This window comes from Grammomys surdaster, unplaced genomic scaffold (genome assembly GCF_004785775.1).
Source record: "Grammomys surdaster isolate TR1022 unplaced genomic scaffold, NIH_TR_1.0 63, whole genome shotgun sequence".
Classification (NCBI taxonomy): Eukaryota; Metazoa; Chordata; class Mammalia; order Rodentia; family Muridae; genus Grammomys; species Grammomys surdaster.
In genome coordinates, this window is record NW_021604565.1 from 30,721,297 (window position 1) to 30,744,504 (window position 23,208).

The window sequence follows — 23,208 nt, forward strand, 5'->3', positions numbered from 1 at the left end:
TAAGAGACATTGAATAGATAACCAAATAAGCATTTTATTAACACTTATAGCATTTAACGAAGGTTCCACAAGACACGTCTGTAAAACAGTGTGTCCTACTGCACTTTCCTGCTGAGGCCTGGCCTTCTCGAGTGTTCCCCAGAGTGAGCTCACGTGTTTTCTGTCAGCCTTGGGTCATGGGAATACTTCCTGAAGCATTCAGTCTCTTGCTGTAATTTTTGACCATTTCCACTCTCCTACATCCGAAAATCCTCAGGTCTGAAAGATAAAAAAAAGTGTGTATTTCTTCATGAACCCCTATTTCATTTTCTCCTGGATGAAGATTTTTTTCCACTTTAAAACCCAAGTAATTGTTCACTTAAGGGCAGCACTTCTAAAATACATTCAAACCGAAGTATTACAAAACAGAAGTGACAATTTTAAAGTTTCAGTTTCTCTGTGCCTAAATATTTAGTAACTAAATATTTAGTAACAGTTTCTCAGGCTGGTGGGGTGGGATAGCTCCATGGGTAGAGCTGCTAGTGTGAAGGCCTGACGACCTAAGACCGATCCCTGATCCCACACCAGGCAAGAGATAACAGACGTCCACATGTTGCTGTCAGACCTCCAGATCTACGTTTATGTTTAAAAAAAAAAAAAAAAACAAGAAACAAAAACCCTAAATTCTTAAGATTTTTTTCCCTTTAAATTAGGTTTCTTTTTCTGTTAACAAGTGGTGCTGATCTGTTCATACCCAGAGGAGCTGCACTGCACATCCCCTTGTCTATGGTTTAGGCCAGCGCTAGACTGGTTGAAACAGGACGGGAAAGTTGGAACACACCCTCTTCCCTGAGCTCACTTATAGCTCCTGACTGTGAGAAACAGCAACTTAAGTTGAGTCTTGTGGGAAAATCCCACATGACCAGGCTAGCTAGCACCATTACAGAAAACCCTGGTGCTGCCTACCTGGATCCCTGCTCCTTATAGGATTAGAGAAGGTAAAACCTTTCTTCACTACCTTCAAGTTTATGAGCTAATGCACATTTTATAAGGACATGGACGAAACTCTTGTTTTAATATTATCTACAATAAAATTGACAGTACGTACATTATGATGGTGAATGGCTATCACTCCAGAGGGCAGGCACAAAGAGTAAACTCCCGCTTCCTTCACTCGCGATAGCCTGGACACGGTGCTCCCTTGGTGTTGCCTGTGCTGCTGTATCCAGCACCTGGAGCACTTGCTTTCATAGCGTCATGTGTATCACTCATTAAACACTCTAAACCTGATCCCCCTCTGGGGGAAGACAGTCTGAAGGCCACTCATGGTTGTCCTCATACCTTCTCAGCCCCACCCTCTCCGGCCCTCTCCTGACAGGCACATTTGTAAATGTATACACTGTAGTGTGTGTTACACGGGGAATGTGGGGTTTCACTCTCAAGCACCACTGGTGCTAAGACTTTCCACTCAGTTTCTCTACAAAGGTGACTTTTGTTTAATAGAAAGCATCATTGAGTTAACAAGTGAGAGAGCAGAAGGCAAAGCAGTTCAAGATAAAAAATGTTCACCACTGCAGGCTTTCCAGACAAAAGCTCTCTGACAGAACTATGTAAAACTAAAGAAGTTAAAATGAGCCAGTTTTAATTGTTAGCCCACACAGTAAAACATTTCCTTTTCAATGAGAGTACCACACAGGATATGATTATTGGAATTGTGTAATATGCTGGCCAAACCGCAACAATTATGGAAATAATTACTGATATAATAGTGTTAAAATGATTGTCCAATTGGAAGCTACGATTTCAGGCAACGGATGTGTAAAGGAAGGATGGTCCTGCTGTGTGTTCTCTCCCTCCCTCCCTCCCTCTCTCTCTCTCTCTCTCTCTCTCTCTCTCTCTCTCTCTCTCTCTCTCTCTCTCTTTCTCTTTCTCTCTCTCTAAATTTCTTCTCACAAATAAGGAGATATTCTAAGTATAATTCCCACAATCACCACGTGCTCAGTCAGGCCCATACCGACATCATATTATCTAGAGCATAAAATATAACATTACAGCATTTTCTTCAAAAGTTCTGCAGCATAAGGCACGCTAACATGATAAATTTACCCACTAATGAAAGAAGTCAGATGACAGCCAATTGGGAATGGCTTGACTTTAAAAGTTGTGATTTTGTTATCGATAGCTTTCATCTCTTATATCCTACCATTATTTTAAAAAAATGAGTACTCAGTAGCTAGGCAGGATGGAGTTAGCATATGCTGAGAGTATGCCTTAAAGAACATAAAACCTCTGTAAGCACTAAGACAATTTAAATGAAATTCCAAGAGTAGTAGTTTTGAATAAAATAAAATCAAACTAATTAATCACCAGCTGGCTTAATATTTAGGCTGACAATTACTGCTGCTATTCAAAAGCTTTAGTCTCTGAGAGAAAAGTTTATAAATTTACCTATTACCAAAAATCAAAAAAATTCCCACATAAGTTTTATTAACTCTCTCTTTCTTTCTCTCTTTCTTCCTTTCTCTGTCTCTCTCTCTCTCTCTCTTTCTCTCTCTCTCTCACACACACACACACACTCTTACACACACACAGTCTCTTATACACACACACACACACACTCACACACACACACTCTCTCTCTCTCTCACACTCTCTCTCTCTCTCTCTCTCACACTCTCTCTTACACACACACACACACACACTCTCTCTCTCTCTCTCTCACACACACACTCTCTTACACACACACAAACACACACTCACACACACACCACATACACACACCACATACACACACCCACCCCAAAGGGAGCAACTTCCCACCATTCACAGTGTCCTCGCTCCTGGTGTGGTCTAGGCAGACCTGTTTCCATCATGTCTACAGATTCACTATCCGATCGATCTTGAATCGTTTCTAATGATTACATTCCAAAGGGAGATTATGGTCTTGAATCATTTATTTTTGGTGGAATAAAAGCTATTTCAAGTAAATTCATCCTTCAAAAGGAGAGATTTTCTTCTCATAAAGGAGAATTCAATAGTAAGAAGTTCCACTTTCAGTGTATTGAATTGAGTGGTATTTGAGGTATTCTAATTCTACTTTTAAAGTATACAGAAATTTATTAGAACTTGAAGTGCTAAACTTTAATGGCACAGGCCAGCAAGGCAATTACTTGTGGTTACTGACTTAAAATTACATCAAACTAGTCTATTCATCAATAACAGTAATGGCAGAGCAGTGTTCGGTCCTACAGCTGGCCAGAGCCGGTTGTCTATAAAGCTTTCCCTGGTCACATGCGTTTCATGCACTAAAATCTAACTGGACCTGATATCAGCTCTAGCATGCAGAGAAAATGACATTTTGAATGATTTATGTTAGATGATTATTATACCTATACCACAATAAGGTTTAAGTACATGCATATCTGTTTACTCTTTTGGCAATAGAAGGTAACATATGTGGTAACTACTTAGGTGGAAAGACTACTACTTTAATGAGCCATAAAGAAAAGCCCGCCGTCTAATGCATATTCCTGCTACAGGGGAATACAAAGTGAAAGAGCAGGAAAATCCATCCCCACAGTAGGAACGCAACTAAGCCAAGCAGCTCCAAGCTCTACTGAGAATCTCCTTAAAAATAATCGCAGAGAAGCCCTCTCTGTACTTATATAGTGGAGACAGTCAGTTATAAAAGTAAGCAGTTGTGACCAGTATTGCTTAATAACATTAAACAGACTTAGTTTTGAATGTAAGTGTATTTCCACACTGCTTTAACTCTTTAGACTATATTATAACTTCAAGTTCATAAAATGTGTTTGATGTTATATTTGCTTTAATTGTATCCCTGGTAGATCTGGTTAAAAAATGCTATCATGATTCTGCTGGTCACAGATATAAGCTTATTTCTGATGGTGATTCTATGAGAATATTAGACTTGGAATATAGTTATGGGATGTTGTTACAGGACAGCAACTTGATGTGACAGCGTTCTTTCTATTTAGATACTTTATGCAAAAATTCTGTATGAATAGGCATGCTAATACTGTGTGCGTTCAGATGAGGAAACAGGCTTAGTGAAGGGTGTAGACCTAGGCCATATAGAGGTAAGGTCTAAACCTGAGTACGGAAGTTGGTGAGGGAAGGATTCATCTCTTCAACTTTCAGGAATTCTCATCCAGCCCTGAGGGCACGTGGCAGGTCCTCTCTTTCTAGGAGTGGGGCTGCTCAGATGAATGGCTGTTCATTGTGTACATTGTGGGCAGCTGTAGCTAACACACTGACAGCTCGGCCCACCGTAGATGCACAAGGTACTCCAGGTTACAGTTGGGAGGGTGACCTAGGAGCTAGTTACCTTCTGCTCAATCCCTAGTCACCACTTAGTACACAATCTTAGTGACAACTCCACATCTTTCTCTGCCTATACTTTCCCAATTATAAAAAATGGGATCGAACTATACTAACTTATTAGTTCCACATAAGAAGCTGTAATTACCGGTAACTGTAAGTGTTCTCTTACCTTTTGCTATATTTAGCTATTAATATAGGAAGACAAATAATAATAAGATATAAATTAAATTATCCTGGGTAGTGATAAATGGTTATAAAAACTGAAATATGTTATGTTTCATTTTTCCTAGACTTTTTGAACTTCACTTATAAAGGCTGATGAAGAAAATGATTATCTTCATTCAGTTGGTGAGAACGTGCTGAGTGCTCATGCAGCGTACTGGGAGCTGTGCCCAGTACTAAGCAAAACAAGGACATAGTCTTATTGGAGCTAGGAAATCTAGTGAGCACCACAAGACACTGCAGAGACACATGGACATGCCCAGCCCACACTACAAGAGACACAGCAGTGGGAAGGAAGTTTCCATGTGATCGCCTACAATGAGGAGCCCAAGCCAGGTAAGGATTACAAGTGGCACTGCCCAAGAAAGTGAAGTTACACGCTACATCTTCTGCATTTCCAAGTCAAAGGAGCCTGGGGACACTTAGACAAGAGGTGGCTTGTCATAATGGACATAAGATACAGGAAATTGTGTGGAAGAGAAAAAATGTTTTGTTTTTTTCTTCTTGGATCAAACCTAAAATTCCTGAGTCAATGGACTTTCATTAGGTGCCATTCTTGTCTTATGACCCAGTCTGAAAATGCAGGCTCCCTACTTTAGGTTGATGACAGTGGAGTTACCACTAAAATAGTCACCCCACATAAGGTGGCCTCAAGTGCAGTACCCAACAACACCCTTGCACTTACCTCACGTGGTCACAAGGCTTACAGACTTTTGGGTTCAACATCTTGAAAGGAGTTTGAGGTTAAGGGCTACTGAGTTTCTAAGGGGATCTGACAGTGTTTGCTCCTACCACTTTCAAGGGTCTTACATTTCTCAGAGTTCAGCTTGCAAAAGGAAGTGCAAGGACACAGGGAAGGCACACTTACGGAGTCCACACTCTCGGGAAAGCCTCTATTTCTTCTTGGCTGTACTCGTCCAGCCGCTTAGGCACTCTCCGTGGCTGAGGAAGCTCTTCCACTAAATTCTTAAGAATATCTTCCGGAATATCCTACATGAAACACATCTAAGACTTAGAAATCTTAAGATATATTTACTAGTAAACAATAAACTTAGTATTAAAAACAAGCAAAAAGAATGAGAAAACATCAGTCCTTAAAGCACGTATAAATCCCGAGAAGTTCAATGGAGCAGCGATGGTCTCTGTAATTGTCCTTCCTCTTGTTCTTCCTCCTTTCGTTTCATTGCTCTTTGTTTTCTGGAGATAAGGCTGTACCCAAGTTGGCCATAAAAATACTCTAGACAGCCTAGGCTGGCTTTGAACTTGTGAACATCCTACCTCAGCCTTCCAAGAGCTGAGTTACAGATATGTTCCACCTTGGCAATTTAATTTTTAAAAAGTAGTAGTTAATTTATTCCTTTCTTGTGTGTTATAAAAAGGAGCTGTCTTGGTCCACCCTTACACTGTTCCATCTGGCTGAGTGTGTACATGTATCCAGGGCTACTGCCTTCTAAACTTTACTTTTCCTTCTCAAAAACGAAAAATGAAACAAAATTACGATTACTTTTTCACAGGTGATAAAACCCTCACTGAGGATCCCTGTTCACAGGGTACCCATAGTAGTTCCCATTCACAAGAAAGCAGTGACTGACAGGCAAACAGGACGTACAGATATTTTTGCTCTTTAGCTCAATGCTATGTCAGTTAATGGAGGAATAATTACCACTGTGTATGTATGCATGTGCGTGTGTGCAGCATGTTCACTTTAAAATACAATAGATATGTTAGAAGCTGACTTACAATGATTGACAACAAGCCTGCGGCAACTGTTTGGAAGCAGCACATAGTGCTTCTTTGCGCACTAGGAGAAGCACTGCCCGCAGCGCTGCCGACTTACCTCCTCTGGGAAAAGATGCAGCCTTTTCATCATTGTTCTTCTGTGCAGGTTTTTGGGCAGCATTCCATAAATGGCTAATTTCACAATCTGAAAAACAGATACATGGAGGGCTAAACACAAGGTGAGACTCGGGTGAGACTGAAAGCGATACAGCTAAAGATGGTTGTGCAAAGGCATGGCTAAGATTCTGTGTGAACTGGGAAGGAGACAGTCCAGGTAAACTGCACAGCAGCACCAGAAAGGGACTTCTGTTATTTTCTACATTGCTGCTTCCTAGAGGGCCACGTGCTTATTGTTTATGGAGTAAAAGAGCAAACAGAAGAGACTAGAGAGCACCTTGTATGTGCTCAGTTTCAACCTAAGTCATTTTCTAAGCTTATACAAGAACCAATGGGACTTGAATCCTATCTCCTCCAGGAGGGAGACAGTGAATTGTACATTTACAAACTAATCTGAGTCTAGTGACACTGACAGTAAGACACGTTAGCAGCAATGGTCACCGTGAACATTCACCAACAATTCATTACTTGAATGGTAGTCAGTGCATCATCACATTTTAACAATGTATTTATGATGCTGTGAAGCAGGTACTATAAGCAGCCTCACCTAGCAGCAGAGAAACCTGAGTACAGACAGGTGCACACAGAGTGACTTCACTCCATCTATCTATCAAATGTTGTACTGGAATTCAAATTAAACAGTACTACTGCCAGGAAGAGAAATACAGTATATGCAATCACATGCAAAATCTACTTCTCCCCATAAGTCATGAGGATGACATGTGCCTTTGTGGCACTGCACACACATGGTACACAGACATACATGCAGGTAAAACACTCATCACAGAACAAAGACCGATAAATCAAATGTTAGCAAATTAAGATCTTTCAGTAAGGTAATAATGCAGATAGGTTTAAATGGAATATTTTATAAGCCTCCACCAAACATTTTGCATTATCTTTCAATTTTTGTTCATCAAAACTAAAATTAGAACAAAGTATCAAGACACATGTGTATCAAATTGCTATAATTAAACCCATTTGCTGCATGGTAACTTGGAAAGTAGGAAAAAATTTAAAACACTTTTTACAAACCTTACCCTGTCAATATTAAAGTTGAATCATATTGCCTCCTAGTGTACAGTTAACATACTCCAATGAAACAGAAACTAACTTTTCAAACTTTTAAAATACTTGTAACGAAAACTCTTAATTTGTTGTAACAGTCATATTAGAGAGCGTTATCCATCCAGGCTTACAGTTTTTCTATACAAGCCACAGCAAATAAGCCGAGCACAACACAGGGACCTCTAATAGTGAAAAAACACACTACCTACAAAACAGTGTTGAAGTAACATCTGCATGAATGATTCGGATGGCAACTGTGGAACTTCTAAATGCAACCAGCCTGAGAACAACAGAACAGCCCTCTCCTACATTTATTTCATCAAGGAAACTTGAGGTAGTACTAAACAAATGGTTGCATCATGGCAACCAACGTATTTATCCTCCCCCAAACTTTCTATGAAAATAAGGAGTGTTTTTGAGGTGATACCTTATTCACTTATAAATGCATTTAAGAAGAAAAAAGTTAACAGTTACCAAAAGGGAAAGAGGTATTTCTTCTATGAGTATAGTTCAAAGGCAAGGTTTACTGACAACTAAGAAGGAAAACAAGTTGTAAAATACAAGAAAAGAGATTTATTTTTAGCAGTAGTAGGACAAACATATGGATTATAATTTTGCTCAGTATACCATTCAAATGATAATAAATATTAACAATAATATTTATTATTTTCCCAACATATTTCCATTGGTTATTTGGGAATTTCATGCAATGCACCCCAATCACACTTGCTTTCAACTCCTCCCAGGTTTTCCCCACCCCCCAACCTCGTGCCCTGTCCCAAGGAAAAGAAAAAACATACAAGTCCAATTTGTGTTGCCCATATACACACTGGAGCATGTCAAACTCCCAGTGGACAGCCCTTTAAAGATATTTGAATTCTTCTCCATGCCCTGGCCAGAAGCCATCAAGTGTGAAGCGCTACACTTCTAATAATATTAGTGATAGTGTTTATTATTTCATATACTTCAAGAAAAATAAATATATATTTATTAAATTAATAAACAAACTGTTAATTGTTCCTTAAAATATGTCATAGGGCTATAAATGCAGTTCAATGGCAGAATGGCTGACTAGCATGAGCTAGACACTGAATTGAATTCTTAACAAACACACCTTTTCAAGATTGTCTTATCCCTTCCAATTCAATACTGTTGTTATTTATCTTCATATCAATTGACTTTGTTGGTTTTGGTTTTTGTTGGTGTGTGTATATTTCTTTGCTTACAATCCATTGTTTCCCTGTCTTCTTTCTGGGATCTGTTTTTCCCTCCGTGAAGTGTTGGAAGGGACAGTGGATGTTAGAAGGGGTTAGTTTAAACTATAGAAAGTTATGTTCCAGATAAATGCAAATCAAAAGGAAACTGAAACACTGTTTTCAGATTAGGAGAGCAGCAGACTCAAGGTAAGAAGCATTGCTGGAGATGAAGGAGGCATCACATTGACCTTCATCTATTTATTCCGTGAGGTTATTACTCTAAACTTAAATTCACCTAACACCAAACCTTCAAAATACACAATCCCCCAATGACAGAGCTATATAGAAGTGAACAAATCCATAACTTAGATTTTTTTATGCAAATAGTTTTCAAGATTTTATTGCAAACCAAAATTGGTTTTATCACACACACAAAAAGTTGTGTGGTAAGGAGGAGGTGTACACATTATAACCATGTTAATTATGGTACATTAAAATGATGGTTTATAAAGAAGCCTGTAAGTTTAAATATCTAGTGTTATAACCCAATGTAAGACTTTCTTTACACGATACATACAATAATCAGAAATGCAAAAGAAAATGAACACAAAGGGAAAAACCCGTAAATAATGCCCATTTTACAGCTGACATTTTAAACAATGAAAACACCAACGGCTGTGACTGACAACTGGGGCACTGATCCATAAAAACCCTTTCTAAAAATAGAAACATTTGTAGCAGCAATGCTTTCCGTAAGCATCTGGATGCTTTTCATTGCAAGGCCGTTTCAATAGGCTTTAGTTATTAACTATATCTTACAAAAAACAGTCTACACATAAATATACCCTCCAAATGTGGAAGAAACAAACAATGTCCCACAGTGTAGTGTCCTGCAAGTGTCACACTGATGCTTACAACAAAACCGTCTGTCATCAGGCATAGCACACGCACACTACTGCACACACAGGAAATCTGCAAGGGGAAAAAAAACCAAAACCAAAACAAACAAACAAACAAACAAAAACTGAACACTCTGCGATAGGAAAAGCTTTGGAGCTAACACGATCTCAGAAAAGACACACTGCAGAACATTCTTGATCATAGCTCAGACCTGCGGGGGATTCCTCTTAGACCTGCATCTTCCTCCTGAGACCAAGGTGTCTGTCTCAGGCGGCACTCTCACGCTCTTTAGAGCCAGCACCACGTTGGAAGGAAGAAAAGAAATGAAGACCTCATAAGCTCACTGAGGAGGATGTGCTCTTTGGCTTCTGGCTCCGTCAAGCAGCGTGCGCGGGCAGGCGGGACTGCCAAGCTCCCAGGTGTGCAAATTCTCTTTTAAGATGTTCTGTTAGCTGGTAACTCCACCAAAGACTAACTAAACCACGTTAGAAAACGCTGAGGAAATCCTTCAGAACCATCCTTGGAACATTCTGAGGAAGGAGTCCATGAGAGGTGGGTAGAAGAAGCCAAGGAAGGCTTCTGCAGCCTCCTTCACACTGGCTGTGACGATGCTGTCAGGGGACCCGCTGATGGCGCTGGGGACGGGCTCCTCAGTAAACTCGGGATCAAAGTGCCGAAGGTCACTGGGCCCGCTCACATTTGGGTTAAGTGGGGGTGTAATCTTCTTATTAATGAGATCATCCTAGTTAATTAAAGAGAAAAAAATATGACTCTTAATCTTCATAAAGTCATCCTTGGCACCCAGCCTAGTGGTCTTATCCCTCTGCAGGATGCTCTCCAGGAGGTGCCTTGCTGAGTTTTTAATATTTGGTTTCAACTGGAGAGGCTTGCTCAGAATATTGTCATACATCTCAGCTGTGTTCCGGCTATAGAATGGAGGCAGGCCATAGAGCATCTCATACAAGACAGCCCCAGGCACCACCAGTCCACTGGCCTGTCAGAAGGCTGCTTATGGAGAGCCTCAAGAGCGAGATACTCAGGCGTTCGTGTCACAGAAGGTGGACATTGTCCCGTTGTGCTCGATGTTCTCCTTTCAGAGCTCAAAGTCAGTGAGGACAATGTGTCCCTGTGAGTCTAGGAGAATATTCTCTGGTTTTAAGTCTCTATAAACGATGTTTAGGGAGTGCAGATAACCTAAGGCACTGGCTATTTCAGCTGCTCAGAAGCAAGCTCATGGTTCTAGGAAGTATCGTTCCCTCTGGAGATGGTAGAACAGCTCTCCACTGTTAATGTAGTCTAGAACAAAGTAGAGTTTGTCAGCAGTCTGGAAAGAGAAGTGAAGGCCCACCAGGAAAGGTGCTTCACATTCTTCAACAGAACATTCTGCTCCGACATAATGTGCTTCTCCTCCTTCTTCAGGATGGCTTTCTTCTGTAAAACTCTGACCACATAGAATGCTTCTTCTGCCTTGTGCCTTGGCAGGAGAACCTTTCCAAAGCTGCTCTTTCGGATCACTTTCAAGAAGTGAAAATCAGAGTTTGGCGTGGGGATTGGAGGACAGGCCCAGGGTGATTTGTTGAGAGGGATTTGGTGGAGGAGGAGAGGGGCTGGCATTTGTAAGCTCGGGCTCTGGAGGTTGGGACGTTTTCAAAATGGACTGAACTTCAGCGTGTTTGCATGCATAGGTGTTGCTGGCAATCTTCTGAATAAAATTGTTCAGGCCCATCCTTCTCTGTTTCATGAAAGCGATGAGACTTGCTATCATTCCCCTCATTCTGGAGTAGGTGAGGGTGCTTTGAGCAGCCTCAGTTTTGATGGTCATCGCCCTGATGCCCAGAAAGTACTCAAAGAGGCTGAGGGGAGGGAGCAAGGAGACCGACTCAGCCGACCCATAACTTAGATTTCAGTATCAAATAAACCTTTAATCAGATAATAAATCAGGCAAACAAGTTGGTAAGATTAAAATACAATAAGAAATATATTATATCCCTCTTTCTTTCTCCAAGGTATTTGTAGCAAGATCATATTCTAGGCAATGACAGATTTGCCAAAAAAAAAAAAAAGTATCTAAAATCTTTGAGTTGCCGTAACTGTAATTAGGAAATAGAACTCAATGGTAATGAACATGGCATTAATAAAATTTGTGTAGCCAGGTTGGGGGAGGGGTGCACACCTTTAATCTCAGCATTCAGATCTCTGTGAGTCTGAGGCCAGCCTCATCTACAGAGTGAGAGCCAGAGCTACACAGAGAAATCTTGTCTCAAAAAAAGCAACCTACCATCAAATAAAACACAAATAAAAACCTCCAAAACCTCTGTATAATACAATGAAGCATGTATTGCCCTGAATGGTGCCTACATTAGAAAGGACATAGTAAAACCAGTCTGACTCAGTCTTGCCGAGACAACCACCACACACAGTGCGCTTACCACTACCCCAATACACACAATGCGCTTACCGCCACACTAACACACACAATACACTTACCGCCACAGGGTCCTTCAGGTGAAGCTGCGCAGCTGTCACTTGTCTAAAGCCACCTGGGTAGCTGTTAAAGGAAGAAAGGTTCTTAGGGTGATCATATGTTTATAACAACATAATGATTGTAAAAAATTATACTTTGCTTCTGGATACTATGTTCTTAAAAATTAAATAGTAATGGGACCAGTGAAATGGCTTAGTGGGTAACAGTGCTTATACCCAAGCTTGACAACCTGAGTTTGTTCCCAGGGACTCATAAAGTAGAACTGACTGCATGATGTTCTCTGACCTCCATACCAGTATGTGTGGGCACCCGTCCACGTACACATGTACACACACACACACACACACACACACACACTGAATAAAAGTAATAGTAAAAGGATATCTTTCTTCACAGATCTATTATTTTTACGTGTATCTATGTGCACCATGTGCATGCAGGAGCCTGCAGAGGCTAGAAGAAAGCATGCCCTGGAACTGGCGTTACAGGCAGCTGTCAGGTGCCATGTGAGAACTGAGATCTTACTGTAAGAGCAGTAAGTGCTATTAACTGCTGAAATCTCTCTCCAGCCTTAGGATGTCTTTCTTTTTAAAATTCTATCATTATTATCAATTATTTTTAGTTGTGTGGGTATTTAGCCTGCACGTATGTCTATGCACCACATGTGTGCCTGATGCTAACAGAGGCAAGAGAGGGAATAAGATGTCCTGGAAATGGAATTATAGACGGTCACACGGGTGCTGAAATTGAACCCAGGTCCTCTGGAAGAGCAGCCAGGGTTCTTAACTGCTGAGCCATCTCCCCAGCTCCAGGATATCTTTCCTAAAAACCAACTGAGGAACAATGAAGAGACAGTAAGGAGGCTGAAGAAGCGCCTCTGTGAGTGAAGTGCTTGCTGTGCAAGTGTGAGGACCTGAGTTTGGATCCTGGGAGCCGTATAAAAGCCAGATGCAGAGCAGCCATCTATAGTCCTATTGCCACATCAAAACGAGAGGTGCACAGAGAAGGCCCCAAAGCAGAAAAGCACACACAGCACAAAACCCAGAAACCAGAAACTCTGCCTTAAAGCAAGGTGAAAGATGAGGAGGTTGTTCTGACTTCTGTATGTGCTGTGGAATATGCACACACCCAGTTTCGCACACAAATTAAAAATAGATTAATTAGTAAGCTATGGTAATTGAAATATTATTCTCTTGAGTGACTATGACTATTTCATAGGTAGTTATCTCAGAAAACTTTCTTGGCAAAATTATTTTCATATTAATTTTGCCTTTATTCATTCATTTACCCATTCATTCTGCCTAGATTATAATTCATTTATTTAAAAAAAAACAAAAGCAAGAAATAGCAGTGAGCCAGATAATTTATGTTCTCTACCAAGTAAGACTAACTGTGTAATCTAGGTGTGAAAACTGGGGAGGGCCGGTGGCAGAACACTTGGTCCTGAAGTCAAGTTCATTCTTCCTTCTTATATTGAGACTTCTCATGGCTCAGGCTAGCCTCTACCTCCTCACATAGCTGAGGATGATGCTCAACTCCTGATCTTCTATCTTCTACCTCCCAAGTACTGGGATTGTAGGTGGATACCAGCAATCTGGCCAGTTCATCACACAGATAAATATACTGTTTTAAAAGTCAGTGAAAGATCACGAGGAATTATGGATTGGTTCTAGGTAGTAAATTAAATACTTCCTAGTGCTCAGATCAAACATCAGACTTAAATGGCAAACTGGAATTAGCCTGATAACCAGATCCAGACCTAGAAATCAGATTCTGTCAGTGGCTCTCAGTATAGCAGTGAGACTCTGGTTTTATATCTGTATATGGTTTAGTCTAAAAAATTTGCCCAAACTAATTTTTTAAAAGTCTATGTGTTAAAGGAGAAAATTACATTTGTAAAAGTGTAAGAAACTGACAATACATGGCTGTAAAGGCTTACAACTTTAAGTAAAATAAAAAAATTTAAATAATTTTTGTAAAAAAGAAAGCAAACAAAAAGGCATAAAGAGAGAAAGAGAACATCCAGTGGGCTTTAGTCTAAAGGAAAATTTAGGATTACACAAATTTAAGTTTCTTTCAAGTAAGTTTCTTTTAAGTAACTTTCAAGAAATTCTGAAACATTTTAAGAAGACTAAAGAAGCTACATATTAAGAATTCAACTTAAAAAACCAGATTAAACATTTACTGAGAAAGATGGGTTATTTTCAAACTGATAAACTTATTTGTTTCATGGAATTTCAATTTTAGAAAAAAACCCACCCGTCTAGACATCTATTCCTATAGTCTTTCCCTTCATGGAAAACTACTTTGTAATGTCTACGCTAAAGATCATCTTTCTATTTTTACTAGTGGGCTGGCAAATGCTAAAGCATAATACCACTTATGCTATATTTCAGGACTTTGGACTTTCTCCTAAAGGACCTGGAATGCTAATGCAAATCCCAAGCAGGGAATAACTCAAATAATGCAATATGCAATTGGTTCTCACAAGTGAAGAAAGACTGATGATAGGACAGTCACAAGTTTCCCGTATGAATTAATTCCACGTATACTTTCTAAGAGTATATTTTCCTGTGTACTGGAGATGCACAGGTAAATAAATCAGGACCCTAACCTGAAGGGTGCTGATGAGGTTCTGGTCAGCCATGTCAACACATTTCAATGAGTTTAGACAAGGTAATTCAACACTGAAAAAAGTGAGAGGTTGATGTTCATAAATTATTTGTCAGAAATGACTTTCTCAGACAAATCAGAAAAATTTCAATGTAAAGCCCAGATCAAATTATATAAAAAATTAAGCAACAGTAAAAAACATCATAAAGTCAATGAGAAACAAAGATGACACTAGAGTAATTCCCTAATAGACTAAAGCTCATAAACAGTGATTAGGGGGCTGAGCTGAAGCACACTCCTCTATGCCCAGCACCTGCAGGCAGAGGCAGGAGGATGAGGAGTTCAAAGCCAGGTTCAGCCACATAATGAGCTCAAGACAGGCCTGGGCTTCAAAGTCTGTCTCAAAGAACCCCGAAGAAATAAATAATGCTCCCCCTCCCTTACAAAATGGAGGTAACATAAAAGATCAGAAATCTCACTGTTAAACAAATGAAAAGAATCAGGTGTCCATAAACATTTCAAAGCCTTATTGGTATTGTTTTTAATAATATGGCCACAGTCATCAAAAACATATATATATATATATTTCTTTTCCAGAAGACTATTTTAAATGAACTTACATATTTTATAAAGTACTATCCAACTCTATAAATATCTAAATTTTGTTTCATTTTAAATACAGAAGAATAATTATGCATGGTAAAACATACAGTACACTGCTATAAAATGACTAAAATAATTTTTATTTAACTGAAAAAAAGACATAAACATATATATCCTAAAATGGAGGTCATGGATAAGAAGTTAATTTCATTCCTTTTATTAAATCACGTATATTAAAAGTTTATGACTAGGAGGTAGATTTTGAACATGTAATTGTGATACAGTACATAGCAGCACAAGGTACACCACACACAAGGTACAGTAACTGTGATACAGTACATAGGAGCACAAGGTACAACACACACTAGGTACAGGGAACAGCAGACAGAGAGACAGAAGACGGCCATCCCCTGGGCAGCAAGAGCACAGGGAAGGCATTCCAGGTGGTGACAAGAGGCAAGGGTTAATGGATAAACTGCAGTCCTTGAGAAAGAGGGTGAGTGACACTCTGTCAGAGGCATTGAGGTGAGCAATCAGTGTACACTAAAGAGCATCATGGGAAGCTGCAGCCACAGCTGCGCTGACAGCATGCAAAGCACTGTGACTTTTCACCGGCCAGTGAGGAGGTGGTACCCTCTGACGTCCTCACCACACAGGCTGCCCACCAGTGCACTGCGCTGCCTGCTGTCCTGCTTCTGCCCTGTGTCTGCAGCAAGACGTAGGCAATGCTGGAGGGACTGACACGGCTTCTCGGTTAAATGCAACATATGTTCTCAGGACTTTTCACATTTCTTTCCCAGTTACTTCTGTTTTATAGAACTCAGTTTACAGAGATTTGCCAGAAGCAGAAGTTATGAGAGATGCATGTGGGTTTATTTTTTGTGAAACTGTATTAAACTTTCCAGAACATAACTTAAGGGGACAAATGGACATATTCTGGCTTTAAATAATAAAGGTATCTGAAGCACTTGGGTAAGAGAGGAAAGAACACTGACATGAAAGGCAAGGTGTGGTCAGAAATGAAGGACAACCTTAAACAGGAGTGGACAATCGAGGCTGGAAACACGCTCAGTGGTTAAAAACACTTGCTGCTCTTCCAGTGGACTCAGTTTGGTTCCTTCCCCCACATGGCAGCTGACAACTGTGTGTAACTGCAGTTTCAGGGGTTCCCTTTCCCTCTTCTGGCATCTCTGTACACTATACGCAAGTGGGCCACATAAATACATGAAGGCAAAATATTTACACACATTCAGTTTTTAAAAAAATGAGTGAAAGCTCAACATTTATAATCATAAGTTGGATGATAGCACAGAGATAGGCTTAAGTAAACTCTGCCCTTCACCTGAAACTACGGGTTAAGTGGACACGGATGGCAAAACCAGGACCTCAAAATTAAATGATGGAGATAAAATCTAAAATGGAGCAGTTAGTTAATCTCTTGCCATTGGATTAACACAATTAAAACACTGAAAAAGGGAGAGACTTAATTTAACAGGAACATAGGTGAAAAAACCTTAGGAGTTCTGGCTGACAGTAAACATTATGAACCACAATATTGATATGGGAAAATTTATTTTACAGTAAACAGCCTAACTGGAAAGATGGAGGGAGAGTCCCACTGTTCTTGGGAACTCTCAGAACACTTGGGTGAGTGCATCTATGAGGAGAGACGGTGACAGCAAGATAGGAGCTAGAGAAGAGCAATCATTCTCTAACCCTCATGTGAGACTTCAGTGTTCAGACAGCACTGTAAACAGTACGATGAATCACAGAAGGAGAAAGACTGATTGCGCACTGACGGGTGTTGGTTTGTTTTTGTTCACTAAGTATACGCGTAACATTGGTAAAATCAGTACTTCCTTAGATACCATTTTTAAAAACTGTCCATTTCCTTTAAACCAACAGTATTATTAAAGCTGCACATCTGAACCGTGTTCCTTAGCAATGATGGTCTCTTACCCAGTATGTGAGGAGTACACTTTTTGTTCCCATTTGTTTCCAGAAAATGCAATATGCCGTGTGTTTATTATGACAACGTGGTCTCCACAGTCACCTAGGTTTAAAAAGAAATGAGGCAGAGACTGAATATGAAAACATCAAAGCCTTAGGAAAAAAATGGCTCGATTATTTAGTTACTAAAGTGCTAACAACACACTCAGAAATGAAAATCCCAGTGTGACAGCCTTGAACATGTTTGTCTCACTTGTTGGAAGCATCTCAACACTAGAAAAACAGTGAAAGAAAAATTTAAAAGATGATAACACATTCTTCAGGGCACACTATTGTTATCCTCTTTATTCCTCTCATTGATAATTAAATTTCTGCCAAAATATTTACATTTAAACATTTCTATTACATTTACCTTTTAGTGGATGATACAAGTTTTCCTTTACAAATAGCAAAAAATATGAAAACAATCTGTACAGAAAGCATGAAGTAGATTTTGCCAATAGGCAAATTAGAAACAAATGTGAGACATTACAATCATTATTATTCTTTTCAATTTTAGAGAACAATGGAGCACTATGGCTCTAAGCTTAACTATGGCCACGAGGCGTTTTCCAACCACATTTAACTAATTAAACCTAAACAGCACTCTCAGCAATGACTGTACACATATGTGACAGGACAGATGATCTGAAAACCAAAGTACTCGTACTGTAACAGTTTCCCCCTGAAAACACCTTTAAGTTTGTGTCCGTCTTAAAACAAAATGAAATGTCAACATTCAAGTTTCAACATGAACCACTATGTATGAGGTCACTGGCTAATCTGAAACATTAAATCACTATTCTACTACTAGGGAAAAGACTTCAACAACAGATTATAGAACTGTATTTTAAAATGTCACTAAAAATAGAAAGTATAAATTAGTATACTACTATAATCTCCAAAAATTGTATGAAAAGATTCCATGCAAAGAATTAATCTAAACATAAAATTTTCAGACAGGTTCCTATTTTAGATCAAAGGTGAAGGAATGGCAGTAGGTAAGGCGAGTCCGTTTTCCTTACCAGTGTAAAAGGAGTCACAGAAGGGAGGAACTGGAAAGGCTGCTGCTGATAGGGGCTGAAAGCGAAAGTCTGAGCGCTCCTGCAAGTGACACATGGTGGCCAGGAAAGCAGCTGGTTAGAGAACTAGGTAGGAGCCTAAGAATGCCTCTGAACGCTGAAAAGATGACCCCAGCTTCAGACAGTTCACGGCTGCAGCAGCTGAGGCCCTCAAGGGTAGGCAATTGCCTGAGCTCACACAAAGCTACTGAATCCTGCTCTGCTGTGATATTTACCTGAAGAAAATTCAATCTTTTAACTTTTCACTAAAATAGAATTTCTAAAAAGGCTGTAAATATGTATAAAACATCTAGAATCACTTAAAAAATTTACAGAATTCAAAAAGACTCTCTGGACAGACAGTAGTTAAAACACTACAATTAAGATGAAAGCAAGTTCTTTCACATCTAAGATATAAATTCTTTTTTCTCAGTAAATTATGTCAAATCTCTTTATCTTCAAAGCTCTTTCCTACTACTTCAAAGCAAAATAGATCTGCAACTAAATATTTGTGTCTAAGTGAACTATGAACTAATATAAAAGTACCCACTGGTATAGAAGGCTAGAGTCCCGATTAGCATGATTGCTTTTATGAAGTTCTGTTAATGAAATAGATATAATCTTCTGTTAAACATTTTTAAAAGTTGTTACTTTGTGTGTGTGAATGCAGGACACATGTGCCATGAAGCTCACACAGAGGTCAGCGGCCAACCCTCTTGATGTGGTCTCTCCTTCCACCTTTCTCAGGCTCCCAGGATTAAGCTGAGGTCATCAGACACACAGCAAGCTTTATCACTCACTGGCCCAAGTTTAAACATTTGAAAATGTAGTTTCTGTCCATGTACGAAATGTAAATAAATCAGAATTCCTACGTCATTTTTTTTAGATTGTATCATTTGTTTCTACCAATATGATACGAGTAGTAGAGTTTCTCCATTTTTTATTCATCACTATTTTATGAGCATATTGTGGTTTTAATTTGCATTTCCCCTAATAGCTTGAAATAGACTTTTGTGTACCTGCCAACTAGTCATTTGCCTGTTTACTTTCTTTTCTCCCTCTTCTTCTTCTTCTTCATCTTTTTTTTTTGGTTGTTCAAGACAGGTTTCTCTGTGTAGCCCTGGCTGTCCTGGAACTCACTCTGTAGACCAGGTTGGCCTTGAACTCAGAAATCCACCTGCCTCTGCCTCCCAAGTGCTAGGATTAAAGGCGTGTGCCACCACTGCCCCGCATACCTGTTTACTTTCTAATTAGGTCATGGCTTTTTAGAATTGTTTGAGAAGTTTTTTTATATAGTCTAGATCCAAGTCCTTTGTTAACTGTGAGGTTTGTAAATATTTCCTTCTTGTCCGTAGCTTTTTTACACCTCTCCTCTCAAGCCTTACTTCAAGATACTGTCTTTTAAGCCAAACCTAAGAGTCTTAGGATCCTGCTATGGTGACTTCTGGTCAAGAGGCTAAGGCCCAACTCCCTTCTTCAACCAGTGCAGCGCTGCTTTTATAGATTTTAAGATCTAGTATGAGAAATATTTTTAAATCGCTATTCAAAGCAGTAAAACAGTAAGAACTGGTACTGGCCTTTATGTTTACTTTCAGTTTTGTAAGGTGAAATATAAAAAGCCTCATGTGAACACGATTTCTGGCATCTGAGCCTGTGTACAGCCTCAGGTCATTATTACCATAAACTCGGACTATGATATATGGTGATGAGTCTTTGTCTTCTCCTCCTTGACCTAAATCTCCCACAAGTCAAATCTCAGAGGTATAGTGTTAGCCTAGGATGTCTGAGACCCAGGTCCCTAGTAAAACACACACACACACACACACACACACACACACACGAGAGAGAGAGAGAGAGAGAGAGAGAGAGAGAGAGAGAGAGAGAGAGCGCACAAGCTCAAGTGAGAGGAAAAATAAAATCATGTGTAAGTGACAAGTTGGTTTCCAACAGTATCTTGCAAAGGTCCATCTGACAAATCAAGCAGTTCAAATATTACTTATGTTATAGTCTGATACCTAATGGTCAACTTTATAGTCATTATTTGTTGCTGTTCATTAAAAAAAATGTGTGCAGTGATTATGAATCCCTAATACCTAGTTAATAACTGCTTGTTAAACTACTAAATGTTGGAAATAAATTCTTAGAAGACAATGCATTATCAAATGCTGGTGATTTAGAAATTTGACTGTAGTGACATCTTGTGGTCATGAGAGGCTTTGCTGATGTGGAGTTAATATGTTCAACACAGTGAGGCGAATGTGCTGTGCAGTGTTTAGTAATTCAGTTGTCACAGTGACTACAGAACCAAATTCCCAGGAAGAACAAGAGGTGCTTGTATTTATGAAGCATCTGTTTGAAAATGTCGTGTAAAAGCTACCTCTAATTCTAATGAGTTTTGGTATGGGCCACATACTGTACGAGGTGCTTGAGCACGGCAGAATCCTTAGATTCATATTCTATACAGATTTCAGAATATGGGGCTGTCCTCAAAGAACTGGTGTGTGTCTATAGTTTTTACACACATCAAATTCAGTTTTGCACCTGATGAAGTCTTTGAGAAGGAATAGAGTATGGAATCCTCATCTATACACAGAAAGAAGCCCTTAAACACAGTTAGGTGAAACTTCACGAAGTTCCTATTCTGGATGGCTGCTAATGATAGGTCTAAGGCAATACTTACTCAGCTGATGGTACACTGGTTTATTTAATCCTTGAAGTCTGTTGGATGCTATGGCAGCAAGTTTGCCAGGGGGCTGCATTTTGCCATCCAAGAGATACCACATTCGAGCAAAAGTGGCCCATTGCTAAGAAATAAAGAAAATGATAAGAAAATTCTAGTTAAAATGGAAATAATTAAAACCATTACTATAACTATCATGTGTATTCTATAATTAATGCCAGCAATTAACTTTGAAAAACAGACTACCACTAGTGTGTGTGTGTGTGTGTGTTTTGTTTCCATTACCAGTTCTGAAGTCTTTTCTCATTATTGCATTAAGATAGTAAGGCATGTTATACAGAAAGCTGAGTGGCCAGTTGTCAACTGAAGGTTATTCAAGAACTCAGTTCTAGGAGAGCTAAACATAACTATTCAATCCGAGAAGTATAGCTAAGACTCAATAAGTCTATGTGTGTGACAACTGAGATACTAGACAAGCACTCTACCACTGAGACACATCACTAGCCCCTCTTTCACACTTTTGAGTCAGAGTCTCAGTAAGTTACTCAGCTTAGCCCCAAGTTCACTCTGACCCCCCCCCACCCCCCACCAAAGGCTTGAACTCTTACAACTTTCCCCACTTCATTCGGTATTACAGGCCTGTCTTCCAAGACATTGTTAAGTCATCTGATAAAATCACTGTCCTCAATGTCACCAAACTAAGGAAATTCTCTATTCCAGAAAGATATACACAGAGATTATATGCTAGAAAAATACATGTAAGCTTGTGGTTTCATATTAGTTCTCCTAAACTTTAAACTAGCATACACACATGCAAAAGACAAGTTTATCACGTCCCATGAGAATTAATACTTTTAGAAAGTTTGATAAACAATATAAATGCTGCCACAATGTCACCTTGCTGTCAAAGTTTTAAAATGTTGACTTTCACAGACAGGTAACAACTACATTTAAAGGAAATGTACTTCAAGTGGCATTAGGCTATATCACAAACTAATTTTCTCTTCTACCTAAAATCTGCTTCAGTTTCAATATTTCCTATACGACAACCTTGTTTCTTCTTACACCCAAATTCAATTCTTCAATACCTACTGTGGACATCTTAGCACTCCAGTGTGTTAGTCTGACTGATACATGAGTATTTTCTGTGGTATACTAGAATAGCATTCTAACTGAATTCTCCCTTTTGTCTTTCAAAGAACCCCCATCTGTGAACAGCTTATCTTCCACCTGGTGGCCTACAGGCTTGATCTTTTTGATGTCTAAGACTTCAAGGTCAAAACCCTACAATAGGTGTCCTTTTTTCTTTCTAAACAGTCGTATGTAGCACAGGCTGACTTCAAGTTCACTATGTATTAGAGGAGGCTAGCCTTGAACTTCTGATCTTTCACCCTCCACTTCCCAAGTGCTGGGATAACATGCATGCACCAAAACTCCAGGTTTATGCGGTGCTGGGGATGGAACCCAGGGCTTCCTGCATGCTAGACAAACACTACACTACATCTGCTACAGCTCCACCCTTCCCCGTCTCCATAGTACTAAACAAAAATGAAAACATCACTGCCCCACGTCATTCAACCTATAATCTCACTTTAGTTCTTTTCTCTCTCCGCAAGAAACAAAAGAAACGAAAGGGGCAAGCTGAGGAGAGAATGAAGCACCAAAACAGAGGTATCAAGTGGTGGCCAGACTCACAGCTCTCTGGTATCACTTCCTAAAGCACTTCTTGGCTACGGGAGACAGCTTTTCTGAAAGCTCAGCCTCTGTATTAAATCCCTGTGAGCCACTGCTCTTCATTTTCGCCAGCGTATTGAGAACAGTATCCTGCCCGAAACATGCAAGCTCACCTGGGGCGCTTTAGAGAAGCTAGACATGCTTCCCGACCTGCAGTGTCCTTTAATTTCCAATGGCTCAGCCAGAGCACCAGCACCACTCGTCCGGCGGGAAACACAGACAGCCGAGCATGAAGGTTCCTACAGCTGTCGTGCGCTCATCTGCTTTCCCCGCCACGTTCGGGTCCCCGCCGGTAGCCGTTTCGTTATGAAAGGAGTAAAGAGTGTGGCTACTGAGAGAATAATTTCCCGAAATAATTGGCGGAAAAACCGACGTAGGACATCATTTTCCAGCCAACTTAAGCGGCAGGAAACCGGAAGTGCGCGTTGCGCGCGGCTC

General features: G+C 39.8%; 1 protein-coding gene and 1 pseudogene across 1 annotated transcript; both read right to left on the reverse strand.

Moving 5' to 3' along the window:
- Positions 1 to 14: 14 nt before the first annotated feature.
- On the reverse strand, positions 15 to 23,073 carry Mrpl13 (mitochondrial ribosomal protein L13). Its single transcript, XM_028767341.1, has 7 exons — positions 22,884 to 23,073; positions 21,037 to 21,160; positions 17,266 to 17,359; positions 12,093 to 12,153; positions 6,383 to 6,469; positions 5,414 to 5,535; positions 15 to 258 (listed from the first exon to the last, which is right to left on the reverse strand). Exons 1-7 carry the CDS (start codon positions 22,908 to 22,910, stop codon positions 237 to 239), a joined length of 537 nt encoding a protein of 178 aa, XP_028623174.1. The 5' UTR covers positions 22,911 to 23,073; the 3' UTR covers positions 15 to 236.
- LOC114620624 lies at positions 10,114 to 11,427 on the reverse strand (annotated as a pseudogene).
- Positions 23,074 to 23,208: the final 135 nt, after the last annotated feature.

Coding starts and splice junctions, on each gene's coding strand:
- Mrpl13 (XM_028767341.1), bottom strand. CDS start 22,910: ATGTCTAGCTTCTCTAAAGCGCCCCAG. Junction 21,161..22,883: donor GCTTCTCTAAAGCGCCCCAG/GTGAGCTTGCAT, acceptor TTTATTTCTTAG/CAATGGGCCACTTTTGCTCG. Junction 17,360..21,036: donor ACCAGTGTACCATCAGCTGA/GTAAGTATTGCC, acceptor TTTTAAACCTAG/GTGACTGTGGAGACCACGTT.